Source organism: Candoia aspera, chromosome 9 (genome assembly GCF_035149785.1).
Source record: "Candoia aspera isolate rCanAsp1 chromosome 9, rCanAsp1.hap2, whole genome shotgun sequence".
Lineage (NCBI taxonomy): Eukaryota > Metazoa > Chordata > Lepidosauria > Squamata > Boidae > Candoia > Candoia aspera.
This window is the reverse complement of record NC_086161.1, coordinates 2,769,105-2,787,516: the sequence shown is the minus strand read 5'-3', so window position 1 is coordinate 2,787,516 and position 18,412 is coordinate 2,769,105. Positions and strand designations below refer to the sequence as shown.

The 18,412-nt window shown below is 51.2% G+C and overlaps 1 protein-coding gene across 2 annotated transcripts; it reads right to left on the bottom strand.

Annotated features, from left to right (window-relative positions):
- Positions 1 to 137: 137 nt before the first annotated feature.
- Positions 138 to 17,269, bottom strand: ALG9 (ALG9 alpha-1,2-mannosyltransferase). Of its 2 annotated transcripts, XM_063311253.1 has the most exons (15): positions 17,074 to 17,269; positions 15,022 to 15,160; positions 14,571 to 14,705; positions 13,225 to 13,295; positions 11,365 to 11,453; positions 9,965 to 10,100; positions 9,223 to 9,310; positions 8,507 to 8,612; positions 7,825 to 7,947; positions 5,981 to 6,135; positions 5,320 to 5,449; positions 4,433 to 4,580; positions 3,803 to 3,932; positions 3,175 to 3,305; positions 138 to 668 (listed from the first exon to the last, which is right to left on the bottom strand). In XM_063311253.1, the coding sequence occupies exons 1-15, from the start codon at positions 17,184 to 17,186 to the stop codon at positions 545 to 547; spliced, it is 1,818 nt and encodes a 605-aa protein (XP_063167323.1). In that variant the 5' UTR covers positions 17,187 to 17,269; the 3' UTR covers positions 138 to 544. The 2 variants fall into 2 exon arrangements, with proteins under 2 accessions (XP_063167323.1, XP_063167324.1); XM_063311254.1 differs by lacking the exon at positions 13,225 to 13,295 and having other exon boundaries at positions 141 to 668; positions 17,074 to 17,185.
- Positions 17,270 to 18,412: the final 1,143 nt, after the last annotated feature.

Here is an 18,412-nt window from a genome sequence, read left to right as displayed (position 1 = left end):
CGCATGATAACAAGGTTTTTTTAAGTGCAAATTATTTTGGCTCAGGGTGAGCCAAGGACCCCCGCCCCTCCCCCACCAAAGACCCATGGGGGCCTTGTTCTTTCTGGCAGGGGCTCTTGCTGTGACCTCGCAAGGCCTCTCAAAACATCAACCAGAGGCTTTTGCTCCAGGGCAGATAGGCAGGGGTGGTTCTTTGGGGGGCGGGTTGGAAATGGCCCAAACCCCACAGCAGCACAGCACAGCACAGCCCCACTCTGCAGCCAGGAATTTGGTCTGCTCCTGTGGCTTCCTTAACCAGAATGAAGAGCACCTTGTTAATATTTTCCTGGAGGTGTTTCTGAAAAGGAACTATCAGATCTCCTCGTCTCACAGAACAGCCAACCAAAAAATGGGAAACCATCACAAACACAGCAGGTTTTTCTTCTTCTTTTTTTTCTTCCAGGCCCTCTTAGGCCAGACTTGCAAAACTGGGGAGAGATCAAGAAACCTGAAGAGGAAGCCAGGATCTCTGGCTGGCTGCAAAGTTCTTCAGCCTCGGAAGCCTTTAGCCTCCAGACTTCTTCCGGCCAAGTTTTGCCCGCCGAGGCTTTAGTATCGTGTAGTTCATATATTTCGTCTGTTGGTCAGAGAGGAAAGGAACGTAGAAAGCCCGAAACATCCTCGAGGACCTAGACGAGGACAGGACGGCTTTAAAAGCAACCCTCAAGCTTCCTTGGAAGCCTTGAATGTGATCCCTTCAGGCGCCTCCAAACGGTATTTTAATATGACAGGGAAGGTGACTAAATAGCTGGGGAGAAATTGTATGAGCCGTATTTCAAGAAACTGAAATTTAATTCCAACAAATCTTTTTGCTCTGGCTCTGGCTCTGCCCTAGTGACTCATTCTGCCGGGTCCATGCACACACCTCACTCTACTCTTTGGAAGGCAGTCCCTTGTCACACGGCAAAGCCACACGTCCTTGCTCAAGATGATGGGCAAATCGGGGGGGGGTCCCCACTGGCTGGGAGGGGAGATGGCTTTCAGGGGCTTGCCAGGTGCCTGCCAAGTGGCTCGGCCAAGGCTGGCCGTGGGTTCAGACGGAGGAGGGCCACTGAGCCCCTGCCCTGGAAGAACTGGGGGAAAGGAAGATGGGGGGGGCGGCAGCGTGTGAGAACGCAGGCCTGTGCTCCAGAGCCCCAGCTGTGAGCCCCGGTCCACCCTGCCCTTCCAGCTGCAGGATCAGAGCACTCAGCCAACGGGCCCAAGCAAAGCTGCTACCCGAGCACCATAATTAGTCAATGGCTCTGAGTGTTCTCTAATTCAATTAGCAGCACCATTTATCAGAGCCCGGGGAGAGCTGCTGCGGCTCTCGCCGACGTCAGCGGGGGACTCTGGCGCCCCAGCAGCTCTTGGTTCAGCAAGCAGGAATCCGGCGGGCAGAGCAGAGTGGCTCCGTTTCCCCGGGAAGGAGCAGAGCAGCCCTTGCAAGAAGGTCAAAGGACCGTGCTGTGGAGTTGGGGGGGGCGGGAGCATCCTCCCCCTTCCGCACACACACACACACACCCCGGCCCCTTCCTTCCTTCCTCTCTAATCCGCAGCAACAGATTCTGCCACAACGTTATTGGAAAACTCAGAAACCCACACAGTGTGGGTTTCTCACCGCCCTGACATGCTCCACGTTAAGCCCCAAAGCGGGAAACGCTTGACCCCCATCAGCCACCCGAGCAGCGCCCACTGCCAGCCTGGCCATCGGTTCGAACAAGGCCTGCTGGACGTTTGGGCTGGCCTGCTTAGCAGGTGTCTGCCCTTGGGGGGGATGGGAAGGGTGTCCAGATGTAGCCGGCCAGCCGGCCACTCACCACAAGGTCGGGCTGGCTCGCAATCAGCCACTGGACGCTCCCGCCTCGGCCACATTCTGGCCCCTGAAAGCAGCCCGCAGTCAGGAAGAGCACCTTTCTCACTCTGCCGCTCTTTCTTTGGGTCAAGGGCGGGGCAGCCAGGGCTTGGAGGGGGACAGGTGTCCCCCTGGGCTCCCTCTCCCTCTCTGCCCATGCAGGAGCCCCCCCAGAGGATTCCCCGCTTGCTCTGCTCCAAGCTAATTGCGGGGGGCCCTTCCCTCAGCTCCTGGGGCAGAAGGAGAAGAAAGGTGGCCGTGGGGACTCAGTCCATTGCCAGGAGCCAAATTCAGATGTTGCCGCTCTCTCCCTGCCGGGACACCCAAAACAAGGCAGACGTACGTCGGAGTGTGTGCCGAGTGTGACCTCCCTGTGGTTCCTGAATTAGAGCACATGGGGATCAGGGCAGCACCAGGAGCATGGGGTGACCACAAGCGAGCCTGAGCACCCACAATGTATTCCTTGCTCTGTCCACCTGTCACACTCATTCTGGCCGGACCTGCTTGCAGCGTCTTTAAACGGGGCATCTAAAGGACGGGCACCGGCTGAGAAATGCCATCGGCACCTGCAGAGCGACGGGAGCCGCCTTGCTACGGCCCCCCCTCCCTCCGTGGGGGATTTGGCCGGCTGTTCCCATCCTCCCCCGAAGTGGCAGCCTGTAACACCCTCTCCCACCGCACTCCCCTTGGGGAGATTCTCACCCTGCCTGCTTCCCACCCACCCGCTCATCAAGCAATTATGCTTCCTTCTGTAAAAAGGAAGGCATTCTCCAGCCCCCGCCCTTTTGTGTCTCGCTCTGCAATGCGTGGGGAACCCAGATGCTCCGGCTGAGCCCCGGGGAAGGCTGCTGCCGCCACCCCCCACCAGGATGGGAGAGGAGACGCAGCCGCAGGCACCTCAGAGCCACCTTCTCCCTCCTCTGCCTGAGACGGCTCTTGCATCTGGCCACTTTTTCCAGGACCCCCATAACTGCCAGCTGGCAGCTCCTCTGTCACCCCTGGCCGGGGGGGGGGGGGAAGATGACCAAAGACACCCATGAGTTGAGAAGTGATGGGGTTGGGCGAACTTCATGCCCTGATAAACTTGCCTGGCAGGGGCAGGTTGGGGGAGAAAGAAATCACTGCGGATGACCTGCAGCCTGATCTCTCACGGGAGACCAGCCCTTCTTGGCTCAAAGAGGGCAACTGGTCTGACGTGCCGCCAACCCAGTCACCCAAACAGGAACAACTGGCATCCCAGGCGCTCCCACCCAGGAGGCAGTGCGGGCTTTCCTGCGCTGCCAGCTTGCCTTGCCTCTTACCTTGAACTGTCCAAGAAGGGCTTATAAGCAATGGTGATCCACTCTTCCTTGTTAGCCGCGTACCTGGGCTCTCGGGGGGCTTCGTCGGGGCTATCGAGATCCACCAGGTAATGGCATTTGGACACATCAAACTGCAGGAGAAAAGGGCACGTGGTGATGCGAGGGCCTCTCGACTCCCTGGGCAGCAGGAAGCAGGGCTGCTGGTCCCCACCACACAAGAGGAACACCTGGAAGACGCTGCTACTGCAGCTGGGGAGAATTTCAGCCCCCGCTTTCCAGGAATCTCTAGGGAGGGCGGCAGGTATCCCCCAGCCCCAGTTCTGCAGCTGTCATAGGCCCCCTCCAAATTTGAGCAACAAATCCCCAATTTTCGAAGGGTGTGATTCGGGAGATTAATCAGAAAAAAAAGTCACAAAGTCAAGTCTGCACAACAGACTGATCACCAAGGAGCCCGTCCTCACAGCATGCAGACAGAAGCATTTGGTGACCCAGATTCACTGCAGCCTCCCTGCCCGGAGCAGGTCAGAGGCCACTGGTCCAACTGCAAGATTTTGGGTAAAAACATTGCGCTGTAGAATGCTGAGCTGCAAGAGACGGGCGTAGATTGAAGGAAGGAACTTCCACTCACGTATCTGGAAGGTTCTTCTTTGTTTTGGTCATTCATGTCTGTGGGAATGACGCGGGTGGCTGCCGGCCCCTTGGCAAACGGTTTTGGCAACTGGCCCCTGAATTCGGAGGCGATGAACTGAAGCTGCCAACTGCAGGGAGAAGGTGGATGCGTTTTTAAAGGACATTCCTGGGCTTTTCACGAGTGAGCACAAGATGAAGGCGGACCACAGGCCTGAGGGATTGGGACTGGCTGGCTGGCAGCGCAGGGGCACCCTGGCAACATGGTGCAAACGGGCAAAGCGGGACACCCAACAGGCCCAGCCCCACGGCATTCTCCCAGAGCAGGGAGCACAATACAGAGAAGCACAAGGCTCTAAGAAGGCTTGCTTCGGGCATGCTCCTGGCAGCAATGGTGCAATTGAAACTCCGCCTGGTTTTTATGAGTGATAGAGGCAAATCATGGTTTTAAAAAAGGGGGCAAAGTCCTGAAAAAAAGCAAGCCCTTTTCCAAGCGATGGCTGCTCCCTCAACAAGGCCTCCTGCCTCCCCCCGCTTCATGGCACAGGCGTGGCTCCCTTACTGCTGGCATGAGGGGTACCCCCTGTGCCCCCAGGCAGGCACCATGCTCCTATTTTGACTGGGAACGTACTTCTCCGGGAGAAGGAAGCTGCTGGGAAACCGGTGCCACTCCTTCCCAACACAGACGTGGACTGGCCTCCCTTCGGGCACAGTGTGGATTGTGGGATCAGTGGCAATTCTGTGGAACTCCGGATACAGGTCCAGAGGCCCGTGGTAGCCTGGACAGGAAAAGCAGCAAATGGGAAGAGGATGAGAAAAGCCAGCCACTGGTACTTGGGCTGACAAAACCAGCAAGCCTTTGAAATCTAGCCGGTGTGTCCCTCAAACTAAAAATGGGTGGACTTCAACTCCCAGAATTCTGGGAGTTGAAGTCAACCATCTTAAAGTGGCCAAGGTTGAAAAACACTGCCCTCACTGGGACCACAATTGGGACCGGAATTTCCATCGTAAGTCGTTGCGGTCATAAGTCAAGTCATGTGACCAGACCCAATTTTACAACCATTTTTATGGTGGTCATTAAGAAAATCAGCTTCCCCAATGGGCTTTGCTGGAAAACACATAAAACATCACAAAGTGTGATGACGTGACCATGGGACGCTGCAACCTATCTCCCTCACCAAGAAGCCCCCCGACATTATGGACACAGTGTTGCTTAGAAGAGGAGGATCAGATTTGGCCTCCCTCCCTGCCCCCTGAAAGATATAGGGAACCAAGACTTATAGAAAGCCATGTTCGACAAACTCTTGGCCAATCATCATACAGTAGCTGGATGATTTATCAGTGCGTAAGTCCCCGAGATGCCTCTCCCCGGGGGTCTGGCTGCAACCTGGCAGATCACTGCGGGGGATAAAGTTGGGGGTGGGACGGGGAAGAGGACACGGTCCCTTCAAACTATCTTTTGGTTAACTGCTCTGTGGCTCACGAATGGGATGCTCTCCTTGCCTTGCCAAAACCAACCTCTGAATAAAGCCACCGAACGGGAAAAGGAGAGGAGGCCGAAGACAAGGACCGTGCCCAGCGCCAGCCAGTTGGAAGAGACGGTGTAATGCTCCAGACGGTACCGTTGGAATACAAAGTGGTAGCATTTCTGGAGGGGGACAGGAAAAACCGTGAGCACCATTTACATTCAGAAAGGAGGGAGGATGCGCAAAAGTCCAAACAAAGATGTCAGAGACCAGAAGCCTCAAGTGACCAATCCAGGATCCAGAAAGACAGCAGGAAGGATGCCACCCTCTTGCATGGAAAGAGGGGAGAAAAGCCTCTTTAAGTTTTTGGCTTGCCACCAATGCCTATTTTTGGGAACGGGGGCCCACAGAAGGTAGACACAACTGCACAATCAAAGCTTTAAGTGCACTACAATGAACGACCGAGATGCAAAACTGCTGCTGTCTTCCGATTTTCTGGAATTCGGCTCCGGGCAATTTCATAAAAGGTCGGGCACCGTTTCTGCCCCTGTGGTGTCAAAGTTCTCATGACAAGCGCTGGTGCCTTGGAGCCCAGGGGCAGGGAGGCAACGGCAGCTCACGTTCTCTGCTCGAGAGCGAGGCCTGCCGGGGGAACCACTTCGTTCCTGCCCTCTCATGCGCTGCCCCACCATTGTTTCTCCCCCCCAACGCACCTGGAGGGCCGAGAGTCCCACTGCTCCACAGAGGCAAATCAGGGGGTAGATGGGGTACAGAAACCTCTCCTCCTTGTGGGGCTGGCTGAAGAAAATCAGGATCCAGATGTACATGGGGGAGAGCGTCAGCCAGTACGGGCGGCCCAGGTTCTGGACTGCGGTGAGGAACAAACCGAAAGAGAAGGTAAAGAAGGAGCAACCACAGGGGGAGAAGTCAGGGGCCCTCTTTAGAAGGCCAGCTACCTGCCAGGCCTGGCGAACCTTTCCCCTCACCCCTGAAGAGGAAAGTCTTTGCCCTCTCAGGCCAAAAAATAAATGAACAGTTTGTGCAGGGATGGGCGTTTCTGAACCTCCATCACGAGGAGGCAGCGCGTTCTCTCCCTTAAGAGAAAGGAAGGCACCCCACCTCGCCCTGCCAAAGAAGCAGGAAATAGTTTATTTAAAAATAATCCATTATCCAATTGGCAAAGGGGTGTGTGCATGCGTGGGGGTCAAAAAATGGAACACTCCTCAGAAGGAAACACTTGGGGTGGGAAAGAAAGCGATGGCATAAGCATTTCGCCACTGGTGGGAGCGAAGCGCACTGCTGACAGGCAAGAAAAATTGGTGAAGAAAAGAACAAGAGGGGGGGACCAGCCTCTCGGCCTCGCCTTCCGGTGGGTGCTGGCTTGGCTGGCAGGAGGCCCGAGTGTTTCCCCTGAACATGCCTTCTGCTAGACGTGGATAGCTGCTGCACTCTAGTGGATTTCATTGGAAGTAGGAGCTATCCTGCCTTGGATCAGGAACACTAAGTCAGCATTTCTCAACCTTGGCAACTTGAAGATGGGTGGACTTCAACTCCCAGAATTCCCCAGCCAGCAAATCCGGCTGGGGAATTCTGGGAGTTGAAGTCCACCCATCTTCAAGTTGCCAAGGTTGAGAAACACTGGGTTAAGACACCAGGCTAGAAAGCAGGAGGCTGTGAGTTCTAATCCTGCCTTAGGCACAAAGCCAGCTGAGTAACCTTGGGCCCGTCACCCTCTCTCAGCTCTAGGAAGGAGGCAATGGCAAACCACTTCTGAAAAACCTTGCCAAGAAAATTGCAGGGACTTATCAAGGCAGGCTCCCAGAATCAGAGAATCTAAGTAAAATGTGGGCAACTAACCCATTTCTGGGAGACCTGCTAAAGGTCACAGGTTGCCAGGATTTCTATTAACCTAGTTTGGGCTGTGTTCCTCTTGAGGTCTTAAGGAGGACTCAGAATTGCTTAAGATAGGTCGACCAGTGAGGCTGTGACTCCCTGTGATTACAAGGAGTCCCTGTGTTGATAGTCTGCTAGAAAATGCTGGGCAGAGGCCCTCGGGCTTCCTTTCATACATCCCCCATTCATCCATATCAGGGTTCCTCAACCATGGGAACTTTAAGATGTGTGGACTTCAACTCCCAGAATTCCCCAGCTAGCCATGCTGGCTGGGGAATTCTGGGAGTTGAAGTCCACACATCTTAAAGTTCCCAAGGTTGAGGAGCCCTGATCCATACCAATGCATCCCCCCAAATGTGGTAGAGAGGCTTATCAGAAGAGTGCAAAAGGCCTCAAATTCAAAACAGGCACTTTGGGTTTGAGACGGGCTGTTCCGACCCCTCAAAGCGGCCTCAAGCTCAAAATGCTTTTTGGGTGGACAAGACAGCCTCTTTCCTGCACTAGAAAGCTGAAAAAGTTCTTTTGGGCTCAGAAGGCTTCCCCAATGGTCAGAGCAGTCCATTCAAGCTTGAGATGTTTCATGTTCGGAGGCAGCTGCAGATCCTGGGCTGGGTCTGGCCAGGAACTCTCGGGAAAGCCCCCCTCTGCCCCCTGCGATGCTCACCACGAAACTTCTGCAAGAGGCTCTCCATCAGGGAAGTCAACGGCAAGGCCAGCAGTGCCAGGACGAAGGCCACGTTGAAGTTCAGGAAGCCATTTACAAAGTAGAAGGACCAGGGCTCTGTCCCTGCAGGGGGTGACGGAGAAAGAGGTAAGATGCTCCCCTCCAGAACCCACCAGCTCGTGGCAAGAATCCTGGGAGAATCCCACGGAGCACCTGGGGGAAGGGATGGGATCTAGAAGGAGAGGAGGAGGAAGCACGCCCCGCGCTGCATCGTCTGCCTGATTTTGGGAGGCAGGCTGGGACAGACCTCTGCAATTAGGGGAGATGGCGTTGAGATGTCAGCGGTCTGGGGATTCGGCATCCTGGCCGTGGAGGAAAAGAAAGGCTCAACAAATCCGAATCAAGCTTCCTCAGGGGCTATGAGCTGCCTTGTTTGGCTGACCAAATTTATCCCCAGAGAAGGCCCACGAGGCCCACCGGTTCAGCTCTTTGGCCTCCAGAAAATAAATGGAACATCCCCAGCTTTTCTGAGGGCTCTGCTCCTACCGGGAGGCTTCCGTCACAGCATCTCCGAACTAAAGCCTGGTGCCAGAGCCCAGTAACTGGGGAAGGGGAAGGAAGAAAGGCTGCAGGACCCCCCCCCATCCCAGAGCATTTCCTCGTGCCCTGAAGGTGGACTCACCATAAAGGTCTGGCCCGTGTGGGGTGAAGACATTATACACAACGATGTTGAGCGGCGCTATCACCAACTTCCCATAGTGGTAGCTGTCAATGGCCACCAGGGGCACCTTCATTGAAAAGCAGACCACAGTTCAGAGCTTTCTCCTGCACAAGGTTGGACAAGGTTGTGCCGTTGCTGGAATTTCCCGGTTTTGAAACAACAGGCGGAACTCCAGCTCAGCGTGAATAAGACATCTTTGTCCTCAAGCGCAAAAGGGTGCGTACAAACCCACCAAAAGCAGTTGAGAGTATATATGCATACTCTCACTATAGTTTCACCACAATGTATGGCTTCTCCCCACACCTCCCATGTTAAAAATAAAATAAAGAGAACACCACAGCCCTATGCTGCTGGCTGGATCCAGGGGTCTGCTAGGAATGCCCTGGATCAGTGTTTCTCAACCTTGGCAACTTTAAGATGTGTGGACTTCAATTCCCAGAACTCCCTAGCCAGCATGCTGACTGGGGAATTCTGGGAGTTGACGTCCACATGTCTTAAAGTTGCCAAGGTTGAGAAACACTGGGCTAGAAGCTTTCAGGCCTGGCTTCCAGGACTGGGGAGGAAGAGCCCACGAAGGAGGGGAAGGGGCACATCCTAATGAGCCCCCCCGGAAAGGACCGGGCCCTCATTCCCTCTCGCCCCCACCTGCCGCTCCACCACAACTCTGAAAGACTCACCAGAAACACGAGCAGAGCCACCACAGACCACTGCAGGAAATTCTTCCACTGTCTTTTCAGGACCAGAAAGTCAAAGGCAATTGGGAGTCTGCCCAAAGGAGGACCGGGGATGTATTAGTGAAGGGGCAGGAAACTATTCTGGCTCAGCTGGCACACTGAAGCTTAAGGGCAGGTTGCATGCATTCTCACGGAGGGCGTGCCACGACAGGTGTGCTTGGCCACAGACACTCATTTTACCAAAAGGCACATCATCAGAGTGGCTGTCCTCTTGCCTCTTCCTCCCTCCCCAGAAGTTTTCCACCCCTTAGCGTCTCTTTGCCATTTTCCCCAGGAAGTGAGCAGACTATTAAACCCAGCCCTCCATTTTCAATTTCCAAGAATCCCCTGCAGGTCTCCAGCAGACCAAGAAGCATTCTTCTAAATGGAGATGATGTGGGAGGCCGGCTAGATTTCTACCAGACTGTTGTCACTTTTAAAATGAAAAAAATTGAGGTGTGGCGCCAGGAGCAGAACAGGTGCCAAGCCAACTATCTCTGGCCAGGATGCCCCTTATAAGAACTGCGAATTCTTGCGGTGGCTTTCGCTGCTCCTTAACCAAATCTTTAACTCTCTGCTTAGACAGAGAGGATGGTGCTTGGGAAACGCCCTCCAATCCCAGTTCCCAAATGACCCTCTGGAGCCTGCTGTTTGCCTCCTGCCACCCTGAATGCTTCCAGCATCCCTCCTTCTGGTGCCCACTTACCCAAGCGCTGCACTGAAGGGCCAACCCACAATGGTTCCTGCAGCGATGCCCAGGACTGCCAAAGATATTCTGTCCATGTACCACCCTGTCATTGCTACGATGGTGCAATACATGCAGAAGCTGCTGGGGAGGAAGGCTGGAAAGCAGAGGACGCACAACAGAAGTCAGTCTCTAGAACCTAGGGCAAACCACCCGCCCGCCTGCCGCAACGGGATACAGCTGTCTCAGGACGGAGCCCAGAGCATTCCAAGAGCAGGCAGCCAGAAAGAGGGATTTGACTTAGCATGCAAATTTGTGCATGAAAAGGATGGGCTGCAAGAATCAGGAGCTAATCTTTTTCCTCCTGAAACTGCAGAGAATCAGTGGCAGTAAGAATAGATCACATTGGTCTGCGTTATTCTGCTTAATATTAAAGAAATTCCCTGGGTACTCTGAAATCCTACGTGGAATTACACCACAAGAAGCAACATATATTTGATTGCCAAGTAGCGCTGTGTGTTTCTGGCAGGATGTAATTGCTGTCCTGTCTTCCGAGAGCAGTGTTTCTCAGCCTTGGCAGCTTGAAGATGTGTGGACTTCAACTCCCAGAATTCCCCAGCCAGCCTTGCTGGGAGTTGAAGTCTACACATCTTCAAGCTGCCAAGGCTGAGAAACACTGCTCTAGAAATTTAAAAGGGGTTTTAATATGTTTTTAGAACTGTTGCTGAAGTATTCCTTCTTAAAGTGCAACTTTTAAAATTCAATGTTCTTAATTACTTTTTTTTTAATGAACATGTGCAAGGCACATTTTATAAACGAGCAAAATACAAGCATTTAAATAGAAATATTTTAAAAAACAGAATGGCATACACCTTGGAATCTTTCCAGTGGCTCCTAAGTGCCACTATGCAGATCCTCTTTCATCACCAGAAAGATTTTGTAACCAATTCCCCCTTTTTATCCTGAATACAAGACATGAATTTATCACAGCTACACCTGAGGGATCCAGATGAATTTCTCACCCTAAGAAAAACGGTGGGCAACTACAGTAAGCAAGGTGAAAAGCTTCCATAGTCCCCTTCTGCTCAAACTAAACCCCAGATTGGGATGCTCAGTGTCTGCACACCCTACCTAATGCAAAATGTTGAACACCAAACCTCCTGGCTGTCTTTGGGGCGAAGCAAAGATTGAGAAGCACCTGTAGTGCCAGCTCAATCTCTGAAACCAGGAATAGGAAAGAAGAATGGGAAGGAAGGAAACATCTGCCTAGGCAAGGAATTTAAGCTTTGCTCCTCTGCAACATTTTTGCTCGTCCCCATTAATCTCCCGCTTTCTCCAAAGCCAAAGGCCTATCAACATTTCCTTACCTGTCAAACAGCAAAATGACACCAGCCCCTCCCTGACTCCTTTCTCTAACTTACCAGGCACTGAGCAGAACATCCCGGTACTAAGTATCAAGAAAGCCAGCATAAGCCTGCTCACGTGAAGCCCAAACTTCTTGCACACTGCCCTGAGGAAACAGAGAAGAGGATCGGAGCCTGTTCTGGTGCAACGGGGCAAAGCAGTTAAGGATGGCTCATGTAGCTGAGATCTCACAGAGGTTTTATTTTATATATTTATTGTTTTATTGAGGGTTTTGTTGTAAACCGCCCAGAGTCCCTCCAGTGGGAAGAGATGGGCGGTGACAAATTTGATAAATAAATAAATATAAATAAATAAATAAATAAATAAATAAATCTCAGAAAAGGCAGGGCCATGCACTCTGTGTGAACAGCTTTATTGGTAGCTCAGCGATAAAACTCTTGTGCTGCTTATGGAAGACTCCGAGGCCAAGTGGAACAGAGTGGAAGTCAGCAAGGCACCCCAATGGTCTAAAACTACTTCCGGAGGTAACAGACTTCAGAACCTTTCAAAACTAACTGCAAGCAGCACTTACTATCCTGAGCTCTCACACCTTCGCTCTTTCCTAAGATCCCTCCGGGCATCAGCCATTGGGCAGCCCCAGAGCAGCAGAGGCACGATATTCTATGGGATAGCAGTTGGGGGTGTGCCCCATTCATCTAATATTGTAATGCTTTTTTTAAAATAGTATTCTACCATTCAATAGCCTGGAAAAAACAACCCACAAACCCACAGCAGCTCTTAGGATTTCTAATGGATTCAGGCCTTCAGTGCGGCTGACAAGCCATGGAAATCCGGAAACATGCCCAAGAGTTTTGTCACCAGAGCAAAGAATGTATGTGGCTCAAAGTGGAACTGCTGGGTTCTGGGTGTTCTCTGAGCTTGGGACTTCTCCTGCAGACGTCTCATGACCAGGCCAGGTAACGTCAGCAGCACATGGGGGAGTGGTGTCTGCTGGCTGTTTACATAGGGTTGCCTGCCAACCAACAAACTCTGCTCCCTCAGACAAGGATAACGTTACCTAGCCTGATGACGAAACATCTGCAGGAAACCCACCAAGCTCAAAGAACATAAAATGTCAAACAAAGACCTGAAAATGAACCAGGAACCCCTCAGGTGCCCCAGAGCTGACCTCTTTCCCACCAAAACAAACAAACAAACAAAAGCCATGATTGGAAGCTTCAGGGACTCCCCCCCCATCAAAGTGCCCCACAAGAGGGATGCTCAATTTAAATTTAATCGATTAGGTTTGAATTAAAAAGAGCTGCAAGCCCACTGCTTATATTCCCCCCCAGCCCCCCAAAGGGGGCTCCTCCTTTCTCTCACCACCTACCCTCCCCATTTACCCCTCCAGGCCTACATTTTTGCTAGGGTACTTTGCTGTAACAGTTATGCAGGCAGTCCTCAACTTACACTCACAATTGGGAGCTGAATTTCCATCATAAATTGTTGGGGTCGTAAGTCGAGTCACCACGTGACCGGACCCAATTTTAGACCACTTTTATGGCAGTCGTTAAGCAAATCCAGCTTCCCTAATGGGGTTTTTTTGCTGGAAAACAGCAAAAAAGTCGCAAAATGCAATCACGCAACCATGGGACGCTGCAACCAGTTGTAAATGTGAGCCGGCTGCCAAGTGCCCAAAATGTGATCATGTAACTGCGGGGGGGGGGGGTGCGCGACGTTTTGTGACACTCAGAAGTGCTTTACAGGCCATCAAGCACGCATTCCAACGCCGTCGTAACTTCGGACTGTCGTTAAACAAACAGTCGTAAGACAAGGACTACCTGTACGGCAGATTAAGAAACACCCTGTCAACAGCACCTGGGTCAACAGCGATACAGTGCACAGCAGTAACCAAGGAGGCACTTGCCCATACTCACTTATAAAAATAAAGTTCGCAAACGCAACTCAGGAAGGCCAAAAGGCAGCGCAGAAAGTAGAATATGAGGACCTAGGAAAAACAGTTCCGGTTACACAGTTTCTGGAAACAGACAGTGGTTGTGCTCACACAAGATACAGAATGACAAGCCTGCCAGTTTTTTTTTTTTCAACTCAATCCTAGTGGTCAGTTTGCCATTCAGTATGTCACGCAAATCCAGTTAGGTTGACTAAATCGTGATTTGGTTAGACACGGAAGTTTGTCATGTTGGGGAAGAGGAGGCTGCTCAGCAAAACTGCAGGCCCCTGCACTGCCCCCTTTCCCTCCCATCTGAGCCTTTCCCCCAGCATCAGCAGGGCAAAGTTGCCAATAAAGCTGCAACCTTAAGACAGGTGTGAGCAAAGAGGCGCGTTTTGGAGCTCTGCAGCCACCAGCAAACAGAGTGCAGCAGCTGAACGAAAGAAGGCATTTCTCCTTCAGAAGGAGCAGAGGGTCCAAAAGAGAGGGAAAGAGGTATAGAGGCCCAGCAAGACAAAGCAGAATGTAAAAAAGGTGCAAGAGCTCTACGTGCTGGCCAGTAACAGAAAAAGGAGAAAAAATCTCAGAGCGAGGGGCCTTAAGACACAACAGGCTTAAGAAAGAAATGTCGATGCATATGAGTAATAGTGTAGATCAGTGCTTCTCAACCTTGCTGACTTTAAGATGTGTGGACTTCAACTCCCAGAATCCCCCAGCCAGTTGAAGTCCACATCTTAAAGTCAGCAATGCTGAGAAACGCTGGTATAGGGCATAATACATAAAGTGATAGGTAATAGCATAATAGGTAATAGTAATGGAGTATTGAATAGTAATAGTCATTGTCTTAGTAGTAGTAATCGTCAAATTTGTTGTAGTATAGAGATAGCAATGGAACAGAATATAGGAAGCACTCACATATCACATATGTATGTTGGTTTTTCCAAAATAAAGCATCTCCCCAACCCTTACAGGGAGAGATAAAGAAAAGCCCCATCCAGGTTCCAGTGCTTTTGGGTCTCTCTTGAGTCAGGGTCAATTGAATTGGGTACAGCTTAAAAAAGAACCGTGACACACATGACTGTGGCTTGGACTGAAGTCAGCCTTCTGTAAGTCTGCACCTTCCAAAGGCCAAACTGGAGACAGCTCTCATTTAACCCCTCCCTGTCTCTGTACCCTAAGTAAGATGTCATAAAAAGCATCTGAGCTGCTCTTAAAACAGGACTGGAAACCAAGAGGACAAAAAAAAAAAAGGGGGGGGGGAGAACATCCAAAGTCCCTTGCAAAGTCTTAGCAAACATCACAGAGAAGAAGCCGATATAGGCACGTTACCTTGTTTGTCTGTAGAATTCTGGCATGGAACAGGGCTGGGAGGGCATGGAGCCACAGGTACGCATAGGAGCGAATGGCATAAACAGGGGAATATTCCCACGTCTGGAAGCCTTTGCCATAAACGAGGTAGTGCATCTATGAAACACATGCATAACAGAAAATTTCCAGCATCTTGCTTTCTACAACATGGGTATGCATACAAAGAATACCAAGCACTCAGCCAGTAACTGTCAAAGTCATCAAAAAGAAATGGGGGAATTTGCTACAATGATGTTTGCCCTAAGAAACTAATCTCCGCAGGATCTGTGACCTTGTTTCACACAAGACCAGAGGGTTCAGCTGAGCACAACTCAAGACTTTTAAATCCAGCAGTGATTAAAGAGGCTTGATTCAACATTCACAGTTCTGCAAGCCAGTAAGACATATCACCACAGGCAAGAAGGATACTCACAGGTTCCCAGTAGTTAAATGTTTCATCACAGTCAGAGATATTACTTAGCAGAGCTGCACAGAACCTGGCTGAGATTAGACACTTGAAAGCTGTCGATCCTTCAGGAGCCCAGACATGCCCTGCTTTGCTTCCGGATGATCTAAGAGAAAACCAAAGTAATTGTTATTGTTTTTGAAGGCAAGGAGAGAAATGGTAGCAATGGATGCTCAGAAGAAAAGGGTGCTGCTTCGACAATTATTCCGGCTTTTGAAAACAGAATCCTTTTGAACATCCAGAAAGACTGATGAGAGAATCAGAGGGCCAAATTGGTGCATTTAAGGATTGTCACCGTTGGACAATCACAGGATGAAACTGCTGCTCTTGGACCTGAACCCCATTTATTCATTGCTTAAACACTACTGGGAGCTTGTTTTAAATGGATCAAATACCACCTGGATCAAAGTTTAAGACTGTCCTGATCTATAAAGACAAAATCCTCACCCTGCAGGAGAACCTGGTTAAAGGTATTTTTTTAAAGTATTTTTGCAGTTATTATTAAAGTGAATGGGAGAAGAGTTTAAACAGTTACCTTTCCTGTTGTTTATGTCACTAAGGGGGATACCATAAGGCTTTCCATTGCAGGAACAAAGACACACAGCACTGCTGATGCTCAGCAAAGTTCCTCCATTCCCACTAGCATTTTAGAGAAAGCAATCACAAAGCTTCCAGATCTCAGGAAGAGTCCAGGGAAACTGTAAAGTGAACAGGTTTGTGCCTGAGCTAAAGCTAGGGAAGGACAGGACAGGGACAAGAAGAGATATGGGGGAGCTGAATCTCTTCGGGGCCTTCCAGGCGAATGGGCTATGGTTCTGATTGCCCTCTGCCAGCCCAATGGCTGGGGCCTTCTGGAGGGTATTAGAATGGGATGCTTGGTGTAGGGCTGAGGGAGGCAATGGAGGCGCTATGCCTAAGCGGAGGTGCGATATTCTTATTTCCATACCGCTGCTTCCCCCAAGAGGCATCCAGAGCAGTAACAAAAACTCAGCCTTGAATAGGGCTATCACAGTAAAATCAACCATGTTGCAGAACAACACATACCAAAATGAAAGTAAATTTCATTTTAAACAGAGGGAAAGCCCAGGACAGGTGATCAAAAAGCGGGGTTTCGTCAGGGAACAGCTGTTATCCCACAGATGCCTAGGGGATCACGCCAGCTGTCCATTGCTTTCTGGAAGAAGATAACGGAGGACAGGTGGGTATCTCCTGGGAGAGACTTCCAAATTAGGGTGCCGCCACAGAAAAGCCCCTGCACCTAGCCAGAATAGGATCTAAGCAGGAGAGTTACTTTTCAGCGTAACTTTTTGGAAGCAGAAGACCCCTTACTTGTTTATAGAAACCATCACACTGAAAAAATGACCCTTAAAATCACTCTGAAATCCCCTTGGATTTATAGGAACGGAAGAGAAACCAATATCCACTCCCCACGAGGAGCTTTGGAAAGTGGGCGGCTGCCCACCATTTAAAAAAAAAAGCCTCCCAACAAAATAAAATAAGAAAAAGAACGTAAAATGTCAAACAAAGACCTGAAAATGAACCAGGAACCCCTCAGGTGCCCCAGAGGTGACCTCTTTCCCACCAAAAAAAAAGAAGCCATGATTGGAAGCTTCAGGGACTCCCCCCCCATCAAAGTGCCCCACAAGAGGGATGCTCAATTTAAATTTAATCGATTAGGTTTGAATTAAAAAGAGCTGCAAGCCCACTGCTTATATTCCCCCCCAGCCCCCCAAAGGGGGCTCCTCCTTTCTCTCACCACCTACCCTCCCCATTTACCCCTCCAGGCCAACCCACAATACTCTCGTTCCCTTAATAGCACCCGACTCCCCCCTTTCAACGTCTGGGCCCACCGGGAGGAAGGAGGATGGACTACAACTCCCATCACCCCTCAGTCAGAACTGCCATAGGGCCATGCAGACTGAGGGGTGATGGGAATCGTAGTCCAGCCCCCCCCTCGGAGGGCCCGGGACGCCTCGGCGGGGAGAAACAAGGCTGTCCCTCCCCACTCTCGGCCCCTACTCGGCTTTGTTCTCCTCGGCGGCCAGCGGCGGCCCCTCGTCTCGCTGCCGGGCAGGAGCCGCCAAATCCCCGCCGCCCCATCGAGGCCGCTGCCGGGCCCCCTTGGCTGCCATGCCGAGTGTGGGCAGGCGGCCGGGCTCCCTGGCGCTCAGTGCAGGGATGCGGCGCCGGCGAAGGCGGCGGCCACCATCTTCAGTGTGGGCGCCGCGCAGGCGCAGTTCCTTTTTCCCACGTCCGCTCTTGCGGGACGAGCTTGCGGGCTTCTGCTGCGCCTGGTGCAATGACAGTTACGTGTAAATGCACGAAGCCCCGCGGGCGGGGGTAGGTCGTAGCGGCAAGAGCCCCTGCTAAGGCTGGACTGAACTCTCATCTGCATCCTGGACGTCCAGTCATCCCTGAATATCTCCCGTGCGCTTCCCCCAAATTGGTTTTCATCATTGCACCTATTGCAGAACAAGGAACAGCACCCAGAACGTGATGCTGCGGGGCTTTCATAGGCCGCGCTTCCTTTGTTTATAGTGCTGTTCAACCTGCTCATTGGGAAAACTGTTTTATCCTTTCTTGAGAACTTTTAGGCCTGGCATTACAACCATTTCCTACTTACACATACACCCCAGTAAGTCCCAGGGCTTTCAAGAAGGGCAGCTTGCTTAGCGAGTCGTTGGCCTCCCCGAGCTGAAGGCCTGGATCCAAGGTGACTCCGGCTTCCCCTCCTTTATGAGCACACAATCCAGACCAGTCAAAACTCCACCACATCTGGATACACCTGAAGCTGCCAACATTTCACAATTTCAAAAGGGTTAGAATTTTGCCAGTTTCTCATTTTGGGTCAAGAACGGCAATAAAAATAACACCGCTTGCTCTGAATCTTCGCAAGACCTGTGGTTATAAATATCTCCCGTTTGTCATTTATTCTCTTTATGTTCTACTATCCATACATAGCGGGAATAACATCAGTCATTATAAAATAATGGAGGACGCTTTGGGCTCTTCCTCAACCTTGGCCCAGTCATCAGCTCATTAAAGAGAATGCAAGATCTCGGCTTCGGAAATGCCACATCTGATCACGTGAACTCCCATTTCCGTTCTGCTACTCAGTGTAAACCAAACCAGGTCATGTGGGACTGGGTTAAATGGAATGGGATCCCTGCATGTGTAACCCCCCGAGTGGCTGCTGGTGGTTTTTGAATTAAAGTTTCAAACAACCGCAAACTAAAAAAAAAAAAAAAAAAACCTCAACAAAAGTGACTCAGATAAATCAGGTTTAAACTGCCTCACTTTATTACCAAAAGCAGGGGATAATAAAGGCCTCCCTTAGTCTTTGCGTGACATGGTAGAG